The sequence below is a fragment of the Dendrobates tinctorius genome, unplaced genomic scaffold (genome assembly GCF_039654945.1).
Source record: "Dendrobates tinctorius isolate UK_male_01 unplaced genomic scaffold, ASM3965494v1 ptg000251l, whole genome shotgun sequence".
NCBI classification, from domain to species: Eukaryota; Metazoa; Chordata; class Amphibia; order Anura; family Dendrobatidae; genus Dendrobates; species Dendrobates tinctorius.
In genome coordinates this window covers 4,689,527-4,712,243 of record NW_027361918.1, presented here as the reverse complement: position 1 = coordinate 4,712,243, position 22,717 = coordinate 4,689,527, and the positions used below count along the sequence as shown (strand labels likewise).

Here is a 22,717-nt window from a genome sequence, read left to right as displayed (position 1 = left end):
GACATGTCACCGTGATATCACCACAGACAGGAGGAGGCTAAAGGAGAGTATCAGACAGGTCACCGTGATATCACCACAGACAGGAGGAGGAGGATACAGGAGAGTATCAGACATGTCACCGTGATATCACCACAGACAGGAGGAGGCTAAAGGAGAGTATCAGACAGGTCACCGTGATATCACCACAGACAGGAGGAGGATACAGGAGAGTATGAGACAGGTCACCGTGATGTCACCACAGATAGGAGGAGGCTACAGGAGAGTATCAAACAGGTCACCGTGATATCACCACAGCCAGGAGGAGGCTACAGGAGAGTAACAGACAGGTCACCGTGATATCACCACAGACAGGAGGAGGAGGCTACAGGAGAGTATCAGACAGGTCACTGTGATGTCACCACAGACAGGAGGAGGAGGATACAGGAGAGTATCAGACAGGTCACTGTGATGTCACCACAGACAGGAGGAGGCTACAGGAGAGTATCAGACAGGTCACCGTGACATCACCACAGACAGGAGGAGGCTACAGGAGAGTATCAGACAGGTCACTGTGATGTCACCACAGACAGGAGGAGGATACAGGAGAGTATCAGACAGGTCACCGTGATATCACCACAGACAGGAGGAGGAGGAGGATACAGGAGAATATCAGACAGGTCACTGTGATGTCACCACAGACAGGAGGAGGATACAGGAGAGTATCAGACAGGTCACCGTGATATCACCACAGACAGGAGGAGGAGGCTACAGGAGAATATCAGACAGGTCACCGTGATATCACCACAGACAGGAGGAGGAGGAGGATACAGGAGCGTATCAGACAGGTCACCGTGATGTCACCACAGCCAGGAGGAGGCTACAGGAGAGTATCAGACAGGTCACCGTGATGTCACCACAGACAGGAGGAGGCTACAGGAGAGTATCAGACAGGTCACCGTGATGTCACCACAGACAGGAGGAGGCTACAGGAGAATATCAGACAGGTCACCGTGATGTCACTACAGACAGGAGGAGGCTACAGGAGAGTATCAGACAGGTCACCGTGATGTCACCACAGACAAGAGGAGGCTACAGGAGAATATCAGACAGGTCACCGTGATGTCACCACAGACAGGAGGAGGCTACAGGAGAATATCAGACAGGTCACCGCGATATCACCACAGACAGGAGGAGGATACAGGAGAGTATCAGACAGGTCACCGTGATATCACCACAGACAGGAGGAGGAGGATACAGGAGAGTATCAGAAAGGTCACCGTGATATCACCACAGACAGGAGGAGGCTAAAGGAGAGTATCAGACAGGTCACCGTGATATCACCACAGACAGGAGGAGGAGGCTACAGGAGAATATCAGACAGGTCACCGTGATATCACCACAGACAGGAGGAGGAGGAGGATACAGGAGCGTATCAGACAGGTCACCGTGATGTCACCACAGATAGGAGGAGGCTACAGGAGAGTATCAAACAGGTCACCGTGATATCACCACAGCCAGGAGGAGGATACAGGAGAGTATCAGACAGGTCACCGTGATGTCACCACAGACAGGAGGAGGCTACAGGAGAATATCAGACAGGTCACTGTGATGTCACAACAGACAGGAGGAGGCTACAGGAGAATATCAGACAGGTCACTGTGATGTCACCACAGACAGGAGGAGGCTACAGGAGAGTATCAAACAGGTCACCGTGATATCACCACAGCCAGGAGGAGGATACAGGAGAGTATCAGACAGGTCACCGTGATGTCACCACAGACAGGAGGAGGATACAGGAGAGTATCAGACAGGTCACCGTGATGTCACCACAGACAGGAGGAGGCTACAGGAGAATATCAGACAGGTCACTGTGATGTCACCACAGACAGGAGGAGGCTACAGGAGAGTATCAGACAGGTCACCGTGATATCACCACAGACAGGAGGAGGATACAGGAGAGTATCAGACATGTCACCGTGATATCACCACAGACAGGAGGAGGCTAAAGGAGAGTATCAGACAGGTCACCGTGATATCACCACAGACAGGAGGAGGATGATACAGGAGAGTATCAGACATGTCACCGTGATATCACCACAGACAGGAGGAGGCTAAAGGAGAGTATCAGACAGGTCACCGTGATATCACCACAGACAGGAGGAGGATACAGGAGAGTATGAGACAGGTCACCGTGATGTCACCACAGATAGGAGGAGGCTACAGGAGAGTATCAAACAGGTCACCGTGATATCACCACAGCCAGGAGGAGGCTACAGGAGAGTAACAGACAGGTCACCGTGATATCACCACAGACAGGAGGAGGAGGCTACAGGAGAGTATCAGACAGGTCACTGTGATGTCACCACAGACAGGAGGAGGAGGATACAGGAGAGTATCAGACAGGTCACTGTGATGTCACCACAGACAGGAGGAGGCTACAGGAGAGTATCAGACAGGTCACTGTGATGTCACCACAGCCAGGAGGAGGAGGCTACAGGAGAGTATCAGACAGGTCACTGTGATGTCACCACAGACAGGAGGAGGCTACAGGAGAGTATCAGACAGGTCACTGTGATGTCACCACAGACAGGAGGCTACAGGAGAGTATCAGACAGGTCACTGTGATATCACCACAGCCAGGAGGAGGCTACAGGAGAGTATCAGACAGGTCACCGTGATATCACCACAGACAGGAGGAGGAGGCTACAGGAGAGTATCAGACAGGTCACCGTGATGTCACCACAGACAGGAGGAGGAGGCTACAGGAGAGTATCAGACAGGTCACTGTGATGTCACCACAGACAGGAGGAGGCTACAGGAGAGTATCAGACAGGTCACTGTGATGTCACCACAGCCAGGAGGAGGAGGCTACAGGAGAGTATCAGACAGGTCACTGTGATGTCACCACAGACAGGAGGAGGCTACAGGAGAGTATCAGACAGGTCACTGTGATGTCACCACAGACAGGAGGCTACAGGAGAGTATCAGACAGGTCACTGTGATGTCACCACAGACAGGAGGAGGCTACAGGAGAGTATCAGACAGGTCACTGTGATGTCACCACAGACAGGAGGCTACAGGAGAGTATCAGACAGGTCACTGTGATGTCACCACAGACAGGAGGCTACAGGAGAGTATCAGACAGGTCACCGTGATGTCACCACAGCCAGGAGGAGGAGGCTACAGGAGAGTATCAGACAGGTCACTGTGATATCACCACAGCCAGGAGGAGGAGGCTACAGGAGAGTATCAGACAGGTCACTGTGATGTCACCACAGACAGGAGGCTACAGGAGAGTATCAGACAGGTCACTGTGATGTCATCACAGACAGGAGGAGGCTACAGGAGAGTATCAGACAGGTCACCGTGATATCACCACAGACAGGAGGAGGCTACAGGAGAGTATCAGACAGGTCACTGTGATGTCACCACAGCCAGGAGGAGGCTACAGGAGAGTATCAGACAGGTCACCGTGATATCACCACAGACAGGAGGAGGCTACAGGAGAATATCAGACAGGTCACTGTGATGTCATCACAGACAGGAGGAGGCTACAGGAGAGTATCAGACAGGTCACTGTGATGTCACCACAGCCAGGAGGAGGCTACAGGAGAGTATCAAACAGGTCACTGTGATGTCACTACAGACAGGAGGAGGCTACAGGAGAATATCAGACAGGTCACCGTGACATCACCACAGACAGGAGGAGGCTACAGGAGAATATCAGACAGGTCACTGTGATGTCACCACAGACAGGAGGAGGATACAGGAGAGTATCAGACAGGTCACTGTGATGTCACCACAGACAGGAGGAGGAGGCTACAGGGAGTATCAGACAGGTCACCGTGATATCACCACAGACAGGAGGAGGCTACAGGAGAGTATCAGACAGGTCACTGTGATGTCACCACAGACAGGAGGAGGCTACAGGAGAATATCAAACAGGTCACTGTGATGTCACCACAGCCAGGATGAGGCTACAGGAGAATATCAGACAGGTCACTGTGATGTCACCACAGACAGGAGGAGGAGGCTACAGGGAGTATCAGACATGTCACCGTGATATCACCACAGACAGGAGGAGGCACCAGGAGAGTATCAGACAGGTCACTGTGATGTCACCACAGACAGGAGGAGGCTACAGGAGAATATCAAACAGGTCACTGTGATGTCACTACAGACAGGAGGAGGCTACAGGAGAATATCAGACAGGTCACTGTGATGTCACCACAGACAGGAGGAGGAGGCTACAGGGAGTATCAGACATGTCACCGTGATATCACCACAGACAGGAGGAGGCACCAGGAGAGTATCAGACAGGTCACCGTGATATCACCACAGACAGGAGGTGGAGGATACAGGAGAGTATCAGACAGGTCACCGTGATGTCACCACAGACAGGAGGAGGCTACAGGAGAGTATCAGACAGGTCACCGTGATGTCACCACAGACAGGAGGAGGCTACAGGAGAGTATCAGACAGGTCACCGAGATGTCACCACAGACAGGAGGAGGCTACAGGAGAATATCAGACAGGTCACTGTGATGTCACCACAGACAGGAGGAGGCTACAGGAGAGTATCAGACAGGTCACTGTGATGTCACCACAGCCAGGAGGAGGCTACAGGGAGTATCAGACAGGTCACCGTGATATCACCACAGACAGGAGGAGGCTACAGGAGAGTATCAGACAGGTCACCGTGATATCACCACAGACAGGAGGAGGAGGATACAGGAGAATATCAGACAGGTCACTGTGATATCACCACAGACAGGAGGAGGCTACAGGAGAATATCAGACAGGTCACTGTGATGTCACCACAGACAGGAGGAGGCTACAGGAGAGTATCAGACAGGTCACTGTGATGTCACCACAGCCAGGAGGAGGCTACAGGGAGTATCAGACAGGTCACCGTGATATCACCACAGACAGGAGGAGGCTACAGGAGAGTATCAGACAGGTCACCGTGATATCACCACAGACAGGAGGAGGAGGATACAGGAGAGTATCAGACAGGTCACTGTGATATCACCACAGACAGGAGGAGGCTACAGGAGAGTATCAGACAGGTCACTGTGATGTCACCACAGCCAGGAGGAGGCTACAGGGAGTATCAGACATGTCACCGTGATATCACCACAGACAGGAGGAGGCTACAGGAGAGTATCAGACAGGTCACCGTGATATCACCACAGACAGGAGGAGGAGGATACAGGAGAGTATCAGACAGGTCACCGTGATGTCACCACAGCCAGGAGGAGGCTACAGGAGAGTATCAGACAGGTCACCGTGATATCACCACAGACAGGAGGAGGAGGCTACAGGAGAGTATCAAACAGGTCACCGTGATATCACCACAGACAGGAGGAGGCTACAGGAGAGTATCAGACAGGTCACCGTGATATCACCACAGCCAGGAGGAGGCTACAGGAGAGTATCAAACAGGTCACAGTGATGTCACCACAGCCAGGAGGAGGCTACAGGAGAGTATCAGACAGGTCACCGTGATATCACCACAGACAGGAGGAGGAGGCTACAGGAGAGTATCAAACAGGTCACCGTGATATCACCACAGACAGGAGGAGGCTACAGGAGAGTATCAGACAGGTCACTGTGATGTCACCACAGACAGGAGGAGGCTACAGGAGAGTATCAGACAGGTCACTGTGATGTCACCACAGACAGGAGGCTACAGGAGAGTATCAGACAGGTCACCGTGATGTCACCACAGACAGGAGGAGGCTACAGGAGAGTATCAGACAGGTCACTGTGATGTCACCACAGACAGGAGGAGGCTACAGGAGAGTATCAGACAGGTCACTGTGATGTCACCACAGACAGGAGGAGGCTACAGGAGAGTATCAGACAGGTCACCGTGATGTCACCACAGACAGGAGGAGGATACAGGAGAGTATCAGACAGGTCACTGTGATGTCACCACAGACAGGAGGAGGATACAGGAGAGTATCAGACAGGTCACTGTGATGTCACCACAGACAGGAGGAGGCTACAGGAGAGTATCAGACAGGTCACTGTGATGTCACCACAGACAGGAGGCTACAGGAGAGTATCAGACAGGTCACTGTGATGTCACCACAGACAGGAGGAGGCTACAGGAGAGTATCAGACAGGTCACTGTGATGTCACCACAGACAGGAGGAGGCTACAGGAGAGTATCAGACAGGTCACTGTGATGTCACCACAGACAGGAGGCTACAGGAGAGTATCAGACAGGTCACCGTGATGTCACCACAGCCAGGAGGAGGAGGCAACAGGAGAGTATCAGACAGGTCACTGTGATATCACCACAGCCAGGAGGAGGAGGCTACAGGAGAGTATCAGACAGGTCACTGTGATGTCACCACAGACAGGAGGAGGCTACAGGAGAGTATCAGACAGGTCACTGTGATGTCACCACAGACAGGAGGCTACAGGAGAGTATCAGACAGGTCACTGTGATGTCATCACAGACAGGAGGAGGCTACAGGAGAGTATCAGACAGGTCACTGTGACGTCACTACAGACAGGAGGAGGATACAGGAGAGTATCAGACAGGTCACTGTGATGTCACCACAGACAGGAGGAGGCTACAGGAGAGTATCAGACAGGTCACCGTGATATCACCACAGACAGGAGGAGGCTACAGGAGAGTATCAGACAGGTCACTGTGATGTCATCACAGACAGGAGGAGGATACAGGAGAGTATGAGACAGGTCACCGTGATGTCACCACAGATAGGAGGAGGCTACAGGAGAGTATCAGACAGGTCACTGTGATGTCACCACAGACAGGAGGAGGCTACAGGAGAGTATCAGACAGGTCACTGTGACGTCACTAGAGACAGGAGGAGGCTACAGGAGAGTATCAGACAGGTCACTGTGATGTCACCACAGCCAGGAGGAGGCTACAGGAGAGTATCAGACAGGTCACTGTGACGTCACTACAGACAGGAGGAGGCTACAGGAGAGTATCAGACAGGTCACTGTGACGTCACTACAGACAGGAGGAGGCTACAGGAGAGTATCAGACAGGTCACCGTGATGTCACCACAGACAGGAGGAGGATACAGGAGAATACCAAGACTGGTCAGCATAGATGGTAGGAAACGTCCCCAGTGGGGGGTCACATACACCTCTTACCTCCAGCACGTCCTCAGTCTGATCAGAAGTCAGAATTGACACTTTTGTCTTCTGACCACTGGAAAGAAAAACCTCCAGCTGCACCTCCTCTGTGGGGATCTGCTGGGTCTCCTAGGGAAAAAGTGAACAATGGTGGAAATGGGACCCCGCACACCCTGGCAGCTCTGTAGACGGGGGCTGCGTCGCAGAGAAAAGGCAGCTTGTACCCCACCAGCACTGCAGTGAAGAGGTTTGTGAGGTGATGCATGCAGCTCGGCACGAAGGGATGGGACCCCGCGTGCCGCCCGGCAGCACCGCGTGCAGGCACGGGACCCCGCATGCACCACAGGATTTTAATGTGCCGTGGTGGGGAATAAGCCAGAACTGACCTGTTGGGAGCGTCGCAGGAAGCTGTTGAATATTTCACTGGCCCCCAGCACCGGATCCTGCCGCACTGCGGAGAGAAGGGAAGACGTCACAGAGCGCAGCGGAGCCGCGGATAACACACCTATAGACAGGCGAGACTCCAGCACCGCGTCACCAGCGCCACACACTGCAGATAACAGACAACAGTACGATGCCGCTCATCTCCAGGACACAGCAGCACGAAGATTCATCACATGCAAGACCCGCGTGGGGTCCAGTTAATATCAGAGGTGGGGTCTCTGATTGCGGAGACGGTCCAGTTATCAATAACACCTTAACGACCATCGATACGCATTTTAATGGCGGCAGTTAAGGGTACTTCTGCCACAGTGCAGCTTTTTAACGGCGCTGCGGAATAAGGGTATAGCGCCCCTCAGAATCGGAATTTTTCCAGGGAAATGTACTCAAGAGAAATTGCAAAACAAATTTTGTGGTATATTTTCTCCTGATACCCTTGTGAAAATAAAAAAAAAATGGTTCCAAAGTAAATTTGTTTGTAAAATGTTAATTTTTTTCCTTCCACATTGCTTTTTCTATACCAGGAAAGATCTTTGAACAAATTATTAAACAACATGTATGTCAGTACCTGGATAAGAATGAAGTGATTAAGCAGAGTCAGCATGGGTTTGTAACTAATAAGTCATGTCAGACTAACTTAATTTCCTTCTATGACGGTATCACTGATTGGGTGGATCAAGGAAATGCTGTAGATATAGTATATCTTGACTTCAGCAAAGCATTTGACAAAGTCTCTCATACAATCCTTATTGAAAAAATGATTAAGTATGGAATGGACAAGGCAACTATTAGGTGGATTCATAACTGGCTTAGTGATCGGACCCAAAGAGTGGTCGTAAATGGCTGCACATCCAGTTGGAAGAATGTCTCAAGTGGGGTACCACAGGGCTCTGTCCTGGGCCCTGTATTGTTCAACATCTTTATCAACGATTTAGATGAAGGAATTGAGGGTAAACTGATTAAATTTGCTGATGACACAAAGCTAGGAGGGATAGCTAATACTAGAAAAGAGAGAGAGAGGATTCAAAAAGATTTAAATAAACTGGAGAAGTGGGCAGCAACTAACAGAATGGTTTTTAACAGGGAGAAATGCAAAGTACTACATCTGGGCAATAAAAATGAAAAAAGCATATACAGAATGGGAGGAATAGGGCTAAGTGACAGCACATGTGAAAAAGACTTGGGTATACTAATAGATCACAGACTGAATATGAGTCAACAGTGTGATGCAGCAGCAAAAAAGGCAAATGCAATTCTAGGATGTATTAACAGAAGCATACAGTCTAGATCACGTGAAGTCATTATTTCCCTCTACTCCTCTTTGGTCAGACCTCATCTGGAATATTGTGTCCAGTTTTGGGCACCACATTTTAAAAAAGACATCAACAAACTGGAGCAAGTTCAGAAAAAGGCGACCAGAATGGTGACTGGTCTGCAAACCCTGTCTTATGAGGAAAGCTTGCAGGATTTGGGATTGTTTAGTTTGCAAAAGAGAAGACTGAGAGGAGACTTAATAGCTGTCTACAAATATCTAAAGGGCTGTCACATTGTAGAAGGATCAACTTTATTCTCATTTGCACAAGGAAAGACTAGAAGCAATGGGATGAAACTGAATGGGAGGAGACACAGATTAGATATTAGAAAAAACTTTTTGACAGTTAGAGTGATCAATGAGTGGAACAGGCTGCCACGAGAAGTGGTGAGTTCTCCTTCAATGGAAGTCTTCAAACAGAGGCTGGACAGACATCTGACTGGGATGATTTAGCGAATCCTGCTTTGAGCAGGGGGTTGGACCAGATGGCCCAGGAGGTCCCTTCCAACTCTACAATTCTATGATTCTTAGTTCTCGTGAAGCACCTGAAGGGTTAATAAACTTCTTGAATGCGGTTTTGAGCACCTTGAGGGGTGCAGTTTTTAGACTGGTGTCACTTTTGGGGATTTTCTGTCATATTGACCCCCCAGACTCACTTCAAATGTGATGTGGTCCCTAAAAAATGGTTTTGTAAATTTTGGTAGAAAAATGAGAAATCGCTGCTCGACTTTTAACCTTTGCGACGTCATAACAAAAAAAAAAAAAATATGTTTCCGAAATTGTGCTGATGTAACAGACATGCGGTAAATGTTACGTTTTTTGTGCTTGCCATATCTCTGATTTTAGGGAACAAAAATTCAAAGTTGGATTTTTTTTTGCCAAATTTCTGTTTTTTCATAAATAAATGCAAGATATATCACATTTCTTTTACCACTAACATGAAGGACAATATGTCACGAAAAAACATTCTCAGAATCACCGGGATCCATGGAAGCTCCAGAGTTACTGACCTGGTCATTAAGTGCCAAATTGGCTCTGTCACTAAGGGGTTAAAGGCAATTATCAATAGAGGAGGGGTCTCGGTGACTGCAGGGGAGGGCTGGTTGTCATTAGAGGCGGGGTCTTAGTGACTGCGGGGGGGTACTGGTTATTAGAGGCGAGGTCTCTGTGACTGCGGGGGTTCTGGTTATCATTAGAGGCGAGGTCTCGGTGACTGCGGGGGTTCTGGTTATCATTAGAGGCGGGGTCTTAGTGACTGCGGGGGGGTACTGGTTATTAGAGGCGAGGTCTCTGACTGCGGGGGGTTCTGGTTATCATTAGAGGCGGGGTCTCGGTGACTGCGGGGGGTTCTGGTTATCATTAGAGGCGAGGTCTCGGTGACTGCAGGGGTTCTGGTTATCATTAGAGGCGGGGTCTCGGTGACTGCGGGGGTTCTGGTTATCATTAGAGGCGAGGTCTCGGTGACTGCGGGGGTTCTGGTTATCATTAGAGGCGAGGTCTCGGTGACTGGGGGGGTTCTGGTTATCATTAGAGGCGAGGTCTCAGTGACTGCGGGGGGTTCTGGTTATCATTAGAGGCGAGGTCTCGGTGACTGCGGGGGTTCTGGTTATCATTAGAGGCGAGGTCTCGGTGACTGCAGGGGTTCTGGTTATCATTAGAGGCGAGGTCTCGGTGACTGCGGGGGTTCTGGTTATCATTAGAGGCGAGGTCTCGGTGACTGGGGGGGTTCTGGTTATCATTAGAGGCGAGGTCTCTGTGACTGCGAGGGTTCTGGTTATCTTCAGAGGCGGGGTCTCGATGACTGCAGGGGTTACGGTTATCATTAGAGGTGGGGTCTCAGTCACTGTGGGGGAGGTCCAGTTAATATTAGGTCACAGTCACTTCACATACACCGCCCTGCAGGGGCTGCCGTCACTCACCAGACTGCATGTACTTCTCGAGCTGCTCGCGCCTCTGCTCCACCTCGGATGGGGTGAGGGTGAAGAGCTTCTTGGGTGGAAAGATCGGCACCACGTTGTTTCCATATTCCTTCCTGAGCTGCAACATTCGAGAGAAATCAGGGGAAGAAGCTGAGGATGGACAGTCACATGGTGCGGGCGTAACAGAAGCGACGTGAAGGGGGTCAACGGGCATGCCTGGGGCGATGGGTGGTCACTGGCTGGGCTGTGGAGTTGGAATCGTGGAGTCGGAGTCCATTTTGGTGGAGTCGGTATAAAATGGACCGACTCGAAAATATATAATAATTTGGGTACAATAGTTCAATGCAGTTTGTGGGGAATATTTTTTTCATAAGAATTTGGGAAAGTTATGAAATGTCCTATAAATGTCTGTCCTATTCCTGATCTAAGGTCTAGACTTTTAGCCAAGATGAATCTGTGCTGCAGTTTATGTTCATGATAAGTAGTGAAGCTCCTCAACAGATAAGGGAAAAATAACAAACACACAGGGAAGGAATGCCTACATTCATCTCAGAACTTCTGGAGTGAACAGGAAAGCAGGATTAAGGTAAGAACTTCTTAAAGCTTATCTAAACTTTCAATAAACTGTGCATAGATCAATAGTCAAGCATATGTTGTCTCCGTATGTTTGATGTTTTTGTTTGTTTTTCCTCTTAGCTCCTATTTGGAGAAATTAGCTGCTCTGATGACATATACACTATACATAGAATATAAGGGGAAAAAAATATTTTCTAACATCCAGGGTTGTGGAGTCGGTAAGCCAAACCTGCGACTCCAACTCCGACTCCACGACTCCGACTCCCACATATATCGCTTATATTTAAGTGAAAAACTTATTGTAGTACAATGTGAACATCAGACATTTAATCATTTCTATGATCCAATAATCAAGATATTTAGGTAGAACAGAATATATATATATTGGAATACAACTTTAGAACACAAAAAACTGTAATAAATTGTAAATATGTAACACACTATGCAAGTGGCAAAAAACAGTTTTCAACAAAAACATAGTAATAATAATAAATGTTATTTCTATAGCGCCGACATATTCCGCAGCACTTTACATATCAGAGGGGATTTTACAGACAATAGACATTACAGCATAACAATAATCACATAGATCATAACAGATACCAAGAGGAATGAGGGCCCTGCTCACAAGCTTACAGTCTATGAGGAAAGAGGGAGACACGAAAGGTGGGTGGTAACAGTTGCCCTGATTGTATGGACCAGCCATAATGTTAGGTGTGTGACAGTACGGACACAGAGGGTTAATGGATACATAAAGCATGTGGGAACATTGTGATGTACAATGTCTGTGAGGTATGGGGTTTTGTCTACAAAATATGATGTTTTCTGTTGTAACTTTCCAGAAAAATCCAGCCCTCTATGCCAATGCAGGCTGTCAGCTCATGCAGCTCCTTCCCCCCTCCTCTTTTCGCCCATGGCTCACTCACACACTGACCAGTGCCCCCCTGCCTGGGCTAGCTCTGAAACCTTAAACCAACTTCCTCTGGAAGAGCAGGAATGTTAATTAGCTAGACCATCTTCCTCACACCATTTGGCTTCTCTCAGCTGAAAGAGAAAAAAAAGTGCGGGAACTAAACTCTTTGTTTGAAACCAGGAGTTTGAATAAAACAATAAGGGATTGTCCCGCGAAAACCATACCCAGCAGAAATATAAAAATCATATTTCTGCGATCCGAGCAGACCCAGCTTCGCTGTGGTGCCTGTTGCAAAACTCTCGGATGCCCAGAACATGAGATATGATTTGCGCCCAAATGGACGGTCATATCGCATAGATGTTTGATGTTTTCTTGATGGGCTCATTACGCTGGGTAACATGATACCACTGATGAGTCCATACCAGCTTCTCCCATAAAGTTATAGCTAATCTAAGTTTTGTAGCCAAAACATAACTTGGATAAGAGAGGTGGGATCAACCCAGAATGCACCTCTCCGTGATGTCACATAGGAAAGTCTATAAGGCATTTCCTGGGCAAACCAGCTCAGAACAGCTGCAGAGTCCGTGCTGACAAGAACTCCAGATGAATGGAGACGTGTGGCTCCTCCCCCCTTAAAGCCGCATGGTCTGCCTAAGGAACAATATGGAACTGTGAGTGTAATCTCTTTGTTTTCTCCACTTTTATTTTATACCTGTACTGTACATATTTTATGTCTCAATTTTATAGCAACTTTTATCTGTAATCACTGTCCTCTTTCGGAAAATAAATGAAATTATTTAGATCTGTCTCCATGCTCTAAGAATCGAACTATACGCCTTTGATAGATAATCGCTACTAATTCAAGGGGTTTGCCACGGACCCTCTTAATTTAACACTGTGAATTAAGTAACCGTGACTGGTGGCAGCGCGTTGTGTATGGCTATTACGGCTGGCTGGCAGTCTAGAAGGGTCTTATATTGCTGAGTAAGGGGCTTCAGCCACAGCATTGATAATTCCCTTACTGCAGAAGCCTAATTGCCGGTTCACAACAGGCAGCCCGTCCGGCGACCAATTATCCTAGGTGCAGTTCCCTGACTGACCTGAGGGTAAGGGGGGCGCCGGAGAGCTGTGAGTTCCAAAGTGGAACTGAGAAAGTGGGATATACATAAATCCCCGCAGTACTTGGAAGATTGATAGCAGTGGTGGGGCATCCAAATTAAACTCCCCCTGCGGCAAATTGTAGAGCGAGATTAGCTTGCTGGATATTTTTGGTCACATGGTGCCAGTGTTGGGATAACTAAGATAAGCCCCACTGCGCCTGTGATAGCCGTGTGCCGGCATTGTGTCACGTCCCTCCGTCCGCTGATACACCGGTGTCAGTGGTGGGATCGTGACATAGTGGTGACACAGGGTCCGCTGTCCGTCGCGTTTTGGTGGCAGCGGGACCCCCGTTAGTCGTCGCCCGTAAGTGGACGAACGGCGGTGGGCTGTTCGTCACATATTGGTGGCAGAGCGGTGGGATAATCCTAGAGCATTAGTGATTTGGTTTGAGCAATCATTCCTCTCACTAAAAACCTGCACGGTTCCTGCGGGAATCCTGCATCATAGGTTTTGGAGAACAGACTCAGTGGTTACTAGTCCTGAGACATTAGTGTGTACTTGCAAGTATCCCCCTCCCGTTTCTTCGTTTTTCTTTTTCTATCTTTTATTTGGCAACCATGGCGGCGATGACCGTGGAGTGGTATCAGAAGCAGAAAAAGGACACCCTTGCTGGGTTATGCACGTACCGAGGCATAGACGCCGCAGGAGGAACCAAAGATCAAATGATCGCGGCTCTAGTGCAGCTGGACAACGACCAGAATCCAGCGAGCGCAGAAGTTGTCCCAAGTTGCCATGGGGCTGCAGCAGAGGCTCCACACCTGAGCGCTGGCCCCACATTCAACCAGAACGGGGTGGACCCCTATCTGCAAATGGCCTTGGACGAACTCCCCGCCGAAGACAGGGATGGGCGGGTGAGGCTGATCCAGCAATATCGGCAGGAGGCCCAAGCCGAACGTGAGCGCCAAGCTGAAGCTCAGAGGGCCCATGAGCTGGAGATGCTCCAGCGGGGGTGGAATGCCCCCACAGCCCGAAGCCGTGAGCCCAGCAGCGTCCAGACTCCTAAACCCCGGCCAGAGCATTTTCCCGTAATGGAAAAGGATGGGGACTTGGACACGTTTCTGCGAGCCTTTGAGAAAGCCTGCAGACAGTACCGACTGCCCGAAGACCAATGGGCCAGGTACTTGACCCCAGGGCTAAAGGGCAAAGCTCTGGAGGCGTTTGCTTCTCTTCCGCAAGCGCATGATGATGACTATGACGCCATAAAGCAGGCGCTGATCGCCAAATACCGGCTGACACCTGAGGTATACCGAAAGAAGTTCCGACACCTCCAACGTGGCCCACACGATAGCTACAGTGATGTGGTGCAAGGACTCAGGACCCACTTTGACCAGTGGATCCATGGACTGTCCGTTGAAACCTTTGAGCAGCTACGGGACCTGATGATCAAAGACCAGTTCCTGCATCTCTGCCCAGCTGAGGTCCGACAGTTCATCCTGGACCGCGAACCAACGAACGCGGACAAAGCGGCGCAGATCGCCGACAACCACGAGGCCAACCGGAAGCCCGAGACGCGGAGGCCAGTCGCCACCAGCTGGAAAGGGGGTAAGCCAGCAACCAACCCCAATGCCCCAGCTAGCCGTCCCTCCGGAGGCCCTGTCCCTGTTGCCAACAACAGGCCGGCTACTGACAGTCGCCTGTGTCACCACTGCAAGCGGCCTGGTCACTTCTCTTACACCTGTCCGGATAGGCCGAAGAACCCCCCAGCCAAGGCCCCCGGGCCCAACGCCTCTGTTCTTTTGGTGGGAGGTGTGGTTGGGAGGGCTGACGACAACGTTCAACCTGTTCAGGTGGGGGCCCGTCTTGCTACAGGCCTCAAGGACACCGGGGCTGAACGAACCCTCATCCGTCCTGGACTGGCGGCCCCTGAAGAGTTTGTTGAGGGGAAAACCCTGACTGTCACCGGGATTGGAGGCACCCGTTGTCCCTTGCCAGTGGCACGAGTTTTTCTTGACTGGGGTGCCGGGAGCGGGTTGAGGGAGGTGGGAGTGTCTGAAAATTTGCCCACTGATGTTTTATTGGGGACTGACTTGGGGAGGATGGTTGCATACTATGTCCCTGACACCCTTCCCCAAACTGATAATAAGGGTAACGTTAACCCTGATGATGTTGATGATGGGAAACTGAATGTGTTACCTGCTAATGCCTTGATGAGTAATGATGCAACTAACAACCATTCTTTCCCCAGGTACGATGCTGATGCTGATGTGAATGTACCAAAGCAAACTGATAACCATTCTTTTCCTAGGAATGATGATGTATCTGTGCCGACTGAACCCGTTAACCCTTTCTTTGAAACGGTAGATGTGTCCACAGGTACCGAGGTGCTCAGCCCCGTCACTCTGCGGAGTGAGACGGCTGAGGAACCCCTGGCAGGAGCAAGCAACGGTGCTCAAGAGGATGGGGAGGTGCATGGGGACCATGAGGAAGGTAATGCCATGCAGCTGACCAGTGCCACCGAGGAAGGTAACTGGCCCATAAGTAGCACTGCTCCTGAAGTGTTGGGGGTGGATGGGGAGGTAGAGCCCAGGGCAGCACCAGCTGGTGGGTCTGCAGAAATCCCCAGGGAGACAGCATACATAGCAGCTGTCACACGCAGTCAGAGTGCCCAGATCGCAGGTAACGCACTGTCTTCTGGACCCTCTGCTGCTACAGGAGAGACTGAACCAGAGGTGAACCCAGAGCCGGTTCCAGAGGGTCCCAGTAAAGAGGGGACCCTGACGTCACTTCTGGCAGCCTCCAGCATGGAGTTCCAGGCTGCTCTGCACTCAGATGCCAGCCTGGAGAAATTGAGAGGTCTCGCCGAGACGCCCACCTCCAAGTCTGATAAGGAGAGGGTGTTCTGGGAACGAGGAAGGTTGTACCGGGAGACAGTACCCGGAGACCCTAAAAAGGAGTGGTTGAGGGAAAGACAGCTGGTCGTCCCCTATCAGTTCAGAACTGAGTTGTTGCGGATTGCCCATGAGATTCCACTCGCTGGACACTTGGGGATCAGCAAAACAAAGGCACGGCTGTCTCAACACTTCTATTGGCCCAAGATGGGGACAGATGTAACACACTACTGCCGCTCCTGTGCCACCTGTCAAAAAGTGGGTAAGGCGGGGCCTGCTCTTAAGGCTCCCCTTATTCCTTTGCCGGTGATAGAGGAGCCTTTCCAGAGAATCGCGGTGGACATTGTAGGACCGCTGTCCGTCCCCAGCAGCTCCGGAAAGCGATACATTCTCACCGTGGTAGACTACGTTACCCGGTACCCAGAGGCAGTAGCTCTGTCTTCAACCAGGGCAGATAAGGTGGCTGACGCACTGGTGACCATCTTTTCAAGGGTAGGATTTCCCAGGGAGATGCTTACCGATCAAGGGCCCCAATTCATGTCTCGCCTAATGGAGGCTCTCTGTGAGAAAATGCAGGTGACGCACCTGGTATCGAGTCCGTATCACCCACAGACTAATGGTTTGTGTGAACGCTTCAACGGTACCCTCAAACAGATGCTCCGCATACTGGTTGAGACCCAAGGGCGCGACTGGGAGCGGTACCTCCCACACCTGCTGTTCGCTTACAGAGAAGTTCCGCAGGCCTCGACCGGGTTCTCCCCCTTCGAGCTCCTGTATGGCAGGCGAGTCCGGGGACCCCTTGGGTTGATAAGAGAATCCTGGGAAGATGAGCCAAACCCCACAGAAGTGTCCATCGTGGATTATGTCATGCGCTTCCGTGACAAGATGCAGACCTTGACGCAGTTGGTGCATGACAACATGACGCAGGCTCAGGCTGACCAGAAGCGCTGGTACGACCAGAACGCCCGGGAGCGGACCTACCAGGTGGGTCAAAAGGTGTGGGCGCTGGTCCCTGTACCAACGGATAAGCTTCAGGCAGCCTGGGAAGGCCCATACGTCGTCCACCAACAGCTCAACCCGGTCACCTACGTGGTCACGCTTGACCATGCTCGGGGTAGGCGCAAGGCCTTTCACGTCAACATGCTGAAGGCGCACTACGAACGTGAAGCTTGCGTCCTACCGGTCTGCAATCTGCCAGAGGATGGGGAGGAAGATTCCCTCCTGGACATGCTGGCCCAGGCCAAGGCCAATGGGTCCATTGAGGACATGGAGATAAGTGGTTCGCTCACCGTGTCCCAGCGGTTGCAGTTGATGGCCACCCTGGAACTCTTCCGGCCCGTGTTCACCAACCGTCCTGGGAGGACGGAGTTAGCGGTTCATGAGGTGGACACCGGGAATCATGCCCCATTACGGCGAACACCTTATCGGATCTCTGAAACGGTGCAACAAGTCATGCGCCAAGAGGTCGATGAGATGTTAAGGCTGGGAGTGATTCGACGGTCAAAAGGTGCGTGGGCTTCACCTGTAGTCCTCGTGCCTAAAAAGGATCGAACCACCCGGTTCTGCGTGGACTACAGGGGGCTCAACGCCATCACAACCTCTGATGCCCACCCGATGCCGCGCATCGAGGATCTGCTCGAGCGGTTGACAAACGCCAACTACATATCCATCATGGATTTGAGTCGGGGATACTGGCAGATTCCCCTGAGCCCTGAGGCGCAGGAGAAATCCGCCTTTATCACCCCCTTTGGACTGTACGAGTCCACGGTCATGCCCTTCGGCATGAAGAATGCCCCTGCCACTTTCCAGCGGATGGTCAACCACCTGCTTCGGGGACTGGAGGAGTACGCAGTGGCGTACTTAGACGATATTGCCGTCTTCAGTTCCACCTGGGAGGAACACCTTCAGCACCTCCAGGAGGTGCTCAAGCGTCTTCACCAGGCAGGCCTGACCATCAAGCCGGGGAAGTGCCAGATAGGCATGCGCGAGGTCCACTACCTGGGGCACCGGGTAGGCGGGGGTTCCATGAGTCCGGAGCCAGAAAAAGTGGACGCAATCGTGTCCTGGCCCACCCCCAGGACCAAGAAACAGGTGAAGTCCTTCTTGGGCACTGCAGGGTACTATAGGCGGTTCGTACAGGACTATAGCGCCCTTGCCAAACCCTTGACTGACCTCACCAAGCAGAGGCTACCCCAAACAGTCAACTGGACAGATGACTGTGAGGCGGCTTTCCAAGCTTTGAAAGCAGCCCTGTGCAACTCTCCAGTGTTGAGAGCAGTCGACAGCAGTCGCCCGTTTCTGGTACAGACCGACGCCAGCGAGTTTGGCCTCGGTGCTGTGCTTAGCCAGGTCGACTCGGGGAACCAAGAGCACCCCGTGTTGTACCTGAGCCGGAAACTTCTGCCGAGGGAAGTGGCATACTCGACCATCGAGAAGTAGTGTCTGGCCATGGTGTGGGCACTGCAACGTTTGCAGCCCTACCTGTACGGGCGCGCCTTCACGGTGGTAACCGACCACAACCCTCTGAGCTGGTTGCACACAGTGTCCGGAACCAATGGAAGATTGCTCCGCTGGAGCCTTGCCCTTCAACAGTACGATTTTACTGTAAAACACAGGAAGGGCAGCGAAAACGGCAATGCCGATGGGTTGTCCCGCCGGGGCGAACCCGCTGAGGTGCGCATGGCCGATTACCGAGAGGTAATGCCTCCTTAGCGCCCTCTTAAGGGGGGAGGTGTGATGTACAATGTCTGTGAGGTATGGGGTTTTGTCTACAAAATATGATGTTTTCTGTTGTAACTTTCCAGAAAAATCCAGCCCTCTATGCCAATGCAGGCTGTCAGCTCATGCAGCTCCTTCCCCCCTCCTCTTTTCGCCCATGGCTCACTCACACACTGACCAGTGCCCCCCTGCCTGGGCTAGCTCTGAAACCTTAAACCAACTTCCTCTGGAAGAGCAGGAATGTTAATTAGCTAGACCATCTTCCTCACACCATTTGGCTTCTCTCAGCTGAAAGAGAAAAAAAAGTGCGGGAACTAAACTCTTTGTTTGAAACCAGGAGTTTGAATAAAACAATAAGGGATTGTCCCGCGAAAACCATACCCAGCAGAAATATAAAAATCATATTTCTGCGATCCGAGCAGACCCAGCTTCGCTGTGGTGCCTGTTGCAAAACTCTCGGATGCCCAGAACATGAGATATGATTTGCGCCCAAATGGACGGTCATATCGCATAGATGTTTGATGTTTTCTTGATGGGCTCATTACGCTGGGTAACATGATACCACTGATGAGTCCATACCAGCTTCTCCCATAAAGTTATAGCTAATCTAAGTTTTGTAGCCAAAACATAACTTGGATAAGAGAGGTGGGATCAACCCAGAATGCACCTCTCCGTGATGTCACATAGGAAAGTCTATAAGGCATTTCCTGGGCAAACCAGCTCAGAACAGCTGCAGAGTCCGTGCTGACAAGAACTCCAGATGAATGGAGACGTGTGGCTCCTCCCCCCTTAAAGCCGCATGGTCTGCCTAAGGAACAATATGGAACTGTGAGTGTAATCTCTTTGTTTTCTCCACTTTTATTTTATACCTGTACTGTACATATTTTATGTCTCAATTTTATAGCAACTTTTATCTGTAATCACTGTCCTCTTTCGGAAAATAAATGAAATTATTTAGATCTGTCTCCATGCTCTAAGAATCGAACTATACGCCTTTGATAGATAATCGCTACTAATTCAAGGGGTTTGCCACGGACCCTCTTAATTTAACACTGTGAATTAAGTAACCGTGACTGGTGGCAGCGCGTTGTGTATGGCTATTACGGCTGGCTGGCAGTCTAGAAGGGTCTTATATTGCTGAGTAAGGGGCTTCAGCCACAGCATTGATAATTCCCTTACTGCAGAAGCCTAATTGCCGGTTCACAACAGGCAGCCCGTCCGGCGACCAATTATCCTAGGTGCAGTTCCCTGACTGACCTGAGGGTAAGGGGGGCGCCGGAGAGCTGTGAGTTCCAAAGTGGAACTGAGAAAGTGGGATATACATAAATCCCCGCAGTACTTGGAAGATTGATAGCAGTGGTGGGGCATCCAAATTAAACTCCCCCTGCGGCAAATTGTAGAGCGAGATTAGCTTGCTGGATATTTTTGGTCACATGGTGCCAGTGTTGGGATAACTAAGATAAGCCCCACTGCGCCTGTGATAGCCGTGTGCCGGCATTGTGTCACGTCCCTCCGTCCGCTGATACACCGGTGTCAGTGGTGGGATCGTGACATAGTGGTGACACAGGGTCCGCTGTCCGTCGCGTTTTGGTGGCAGCGGGACCCCCGTTAGTCGTCGCCCGTAAGTGGACGAACGGCGGTGGGCTGTTCGTCACAAACATGATGCGGGGAACCTGGTTATGGTAAAACTTTTGGCTGTGTCACACAGGGATAGATTAGGTTAATGTGTTGAGGCGGTAGGCCAGTCTGAATAAATGGGTTTTCAGGGCACGCTTAAAATTGTGGGGATTGGGGACTAATCGTATTGACCTGGGAAGTGCATTCCAAAGAATTGGAGCAGCACGTGTAAAGTCTTGGAGACAGGAGTGGGAGGTTCTGATTATTGAGGATGCTAACCTCAGGTCATCAGCAGAACGGAGGGCGCAGGTAGGGTGGTATACTGAAACAAGGGAGGAGATCTAGGGTGGTGCTGAGCCATGGAGGGCGTTGTGGGTGAGGGTAATAAGTTTATACTGAATTCTGGAGTGGATGGGTAGCCAGTGTAATGACTGGCACAAGGTAGAGGCATCGGTGTAACGATTGGTGAGGAATATGATCCTGGCTGCAGCATTCAAGTACGTAAATAACATTTGTGCAGTCTATGAATTTGTTCTAAGAAATAGAATTGCCTCCATCAGATCCTCCTTCATAGATGACCTCAAATCTGACCTAATAATGTTAAGGCCAGAGAACAACCTTTCTACAGTAACTTGGGTTGGAGGCAAAGCCGTAACCACCTGGGCAACATCTCTAACAATTTCCAGGTATAAAGGAATTGCCTCCTGCACAGTCAGTTTTGATGAACGGTTGAATTTTTCTATTTCTTTGAGAGCAAGTGAAACATTTTGCTGAAACATGGTCAATCTGCTGCTATAGGAGACTGAGTGAAATCTTTTTCCTTGCGGCAACACTTTGCCTGCTCCATGTCATGCAAATCATTGTCAAACTCAAACTCATCTGATGAGGATGAAGATATGGCAGCAGTAGCACTGTCAGGACCCAAGTCCTCTTGCGCCTGGCAGTCCTCCTGTAGGCCACTCTTCCTAACTGCTACCTCAGTCAGAGCTTCTTTTCCTTTAGTAAGCTGTTGATCATCAAGCAGTATACGATGACTTGGGTCCACATAAACAGCTGCCAGAAAAATTTTATTTTCCAATAGCTGTGTCTCTCTCTGTTTCATTGAAGAAGAAATGCCATCTGCGATTAAACCTCCTCTTTGGGACAGGCAAAATAGCAAGTTCTTCCACTCCCTTATGAAAATGCCAGGAGTTAAATCCTCAGCTTGTAATTTTTTAGTCACTGTAAAAGGGTGATTAAGCAATTCCTTCAATTCAGCCACCTGTGTCCATTGACCTTCATTTAGGGTTACCTGAGGGTTCGCCATATCTATAAGAAACGGTTTTAGTTCAAGCAATCGCTCAATCATTAAATAAGTGCTGCCCCACCGAGTGGCTTGATCCACAATTGCCCTTTCCCAGCACGTCTCTTCAAGATGGAATCAATTTTAGGGGTTCTGGTGGCAATAGCCAATCGCCTCACTTTTCCAATTAGATTTCCAGCATGTCCCTCTTGCAGACTGTCTCTTATTGCCAGCTGCAGCGTGTGCACAACACAACGCATGTGATGAATAGGAAAGAGGTGTGAAGCAGCTTCAACAAGATCATCTATTTCTACAGTATAATGTTGCTGTTCTTCTGTAGTAATATCTGATTGTTCCTCAGTTACATGAACAGCACTGTGGCCTTCCATCTCATACACACTGAATCCTAAATGTTCCTCTAGCTGTTGTCCATTACTCTCATTCATCAGTGTAATTGCACTTATGTGTGAAGCATTGCCCGTGACAATAGCAAGAACCTGTTCTTTTTTGAGTTCGTAATCTTGCAGCACTTTTTCCACTAAGGCCTGGAGAAACTGGCTGCTGTGATGAGCTTTAGTATCTGTTACTGCCAGCGTCTCGGTAACAATTTCTTTGTTGTCACAAACATATCGAACATTGATGGCAAAATAGTTCACTCTGTGACGTGTGCAGGCGTCCATTGTAAGCAACATGAAGCGTCTTTTGAGAGTCTTTTTAAGATCTTCCTTTTACAGAGAGCACATAATAATCACCTACAATATGAGCATTAGTTGCATTCCTGTGACAGAGAGGAGCAGTAGTACTTTCACGTTCTCACTTTCTCCAGCTCGGGGCCCAGGAATCGGATCC

General features: G+C 50.2%; 1 protein-coding gene across 1 annotated transcript in view; it reads right to left on the bottom strand.

Annotated features, from left to right (window-relative positions):
• SNX17 (sorting nexin 17) overlaps nucleotides 1-22,717 on the bottom strand; it is an 88,488-nt gene that overhangs the window by 48,502 nt on the left and 17,269 nt on the right. Inside the window, exons 4-6 of the mRNA XM_073557766.1 lie at nucleotides 10,774-10,891; nucleotides 7,488-7,552; nucleotides 7,120-7,230 (exon numbers count right to left, since the gene is read on the bottom strand). Coding sequence (XP_073413867.1) covers nucleotides 7,120-7,230; nucleotides 7,488-7,552; nucleotides 10,774-10,891 — 294 coding nt within the window. The remainder of the gene's footprint in view (nucleotides 1-7,119; nucleotides 7,231-7,487; nucleotides 7,553-10,773; nucleotides 10,892-22,717) is intronic.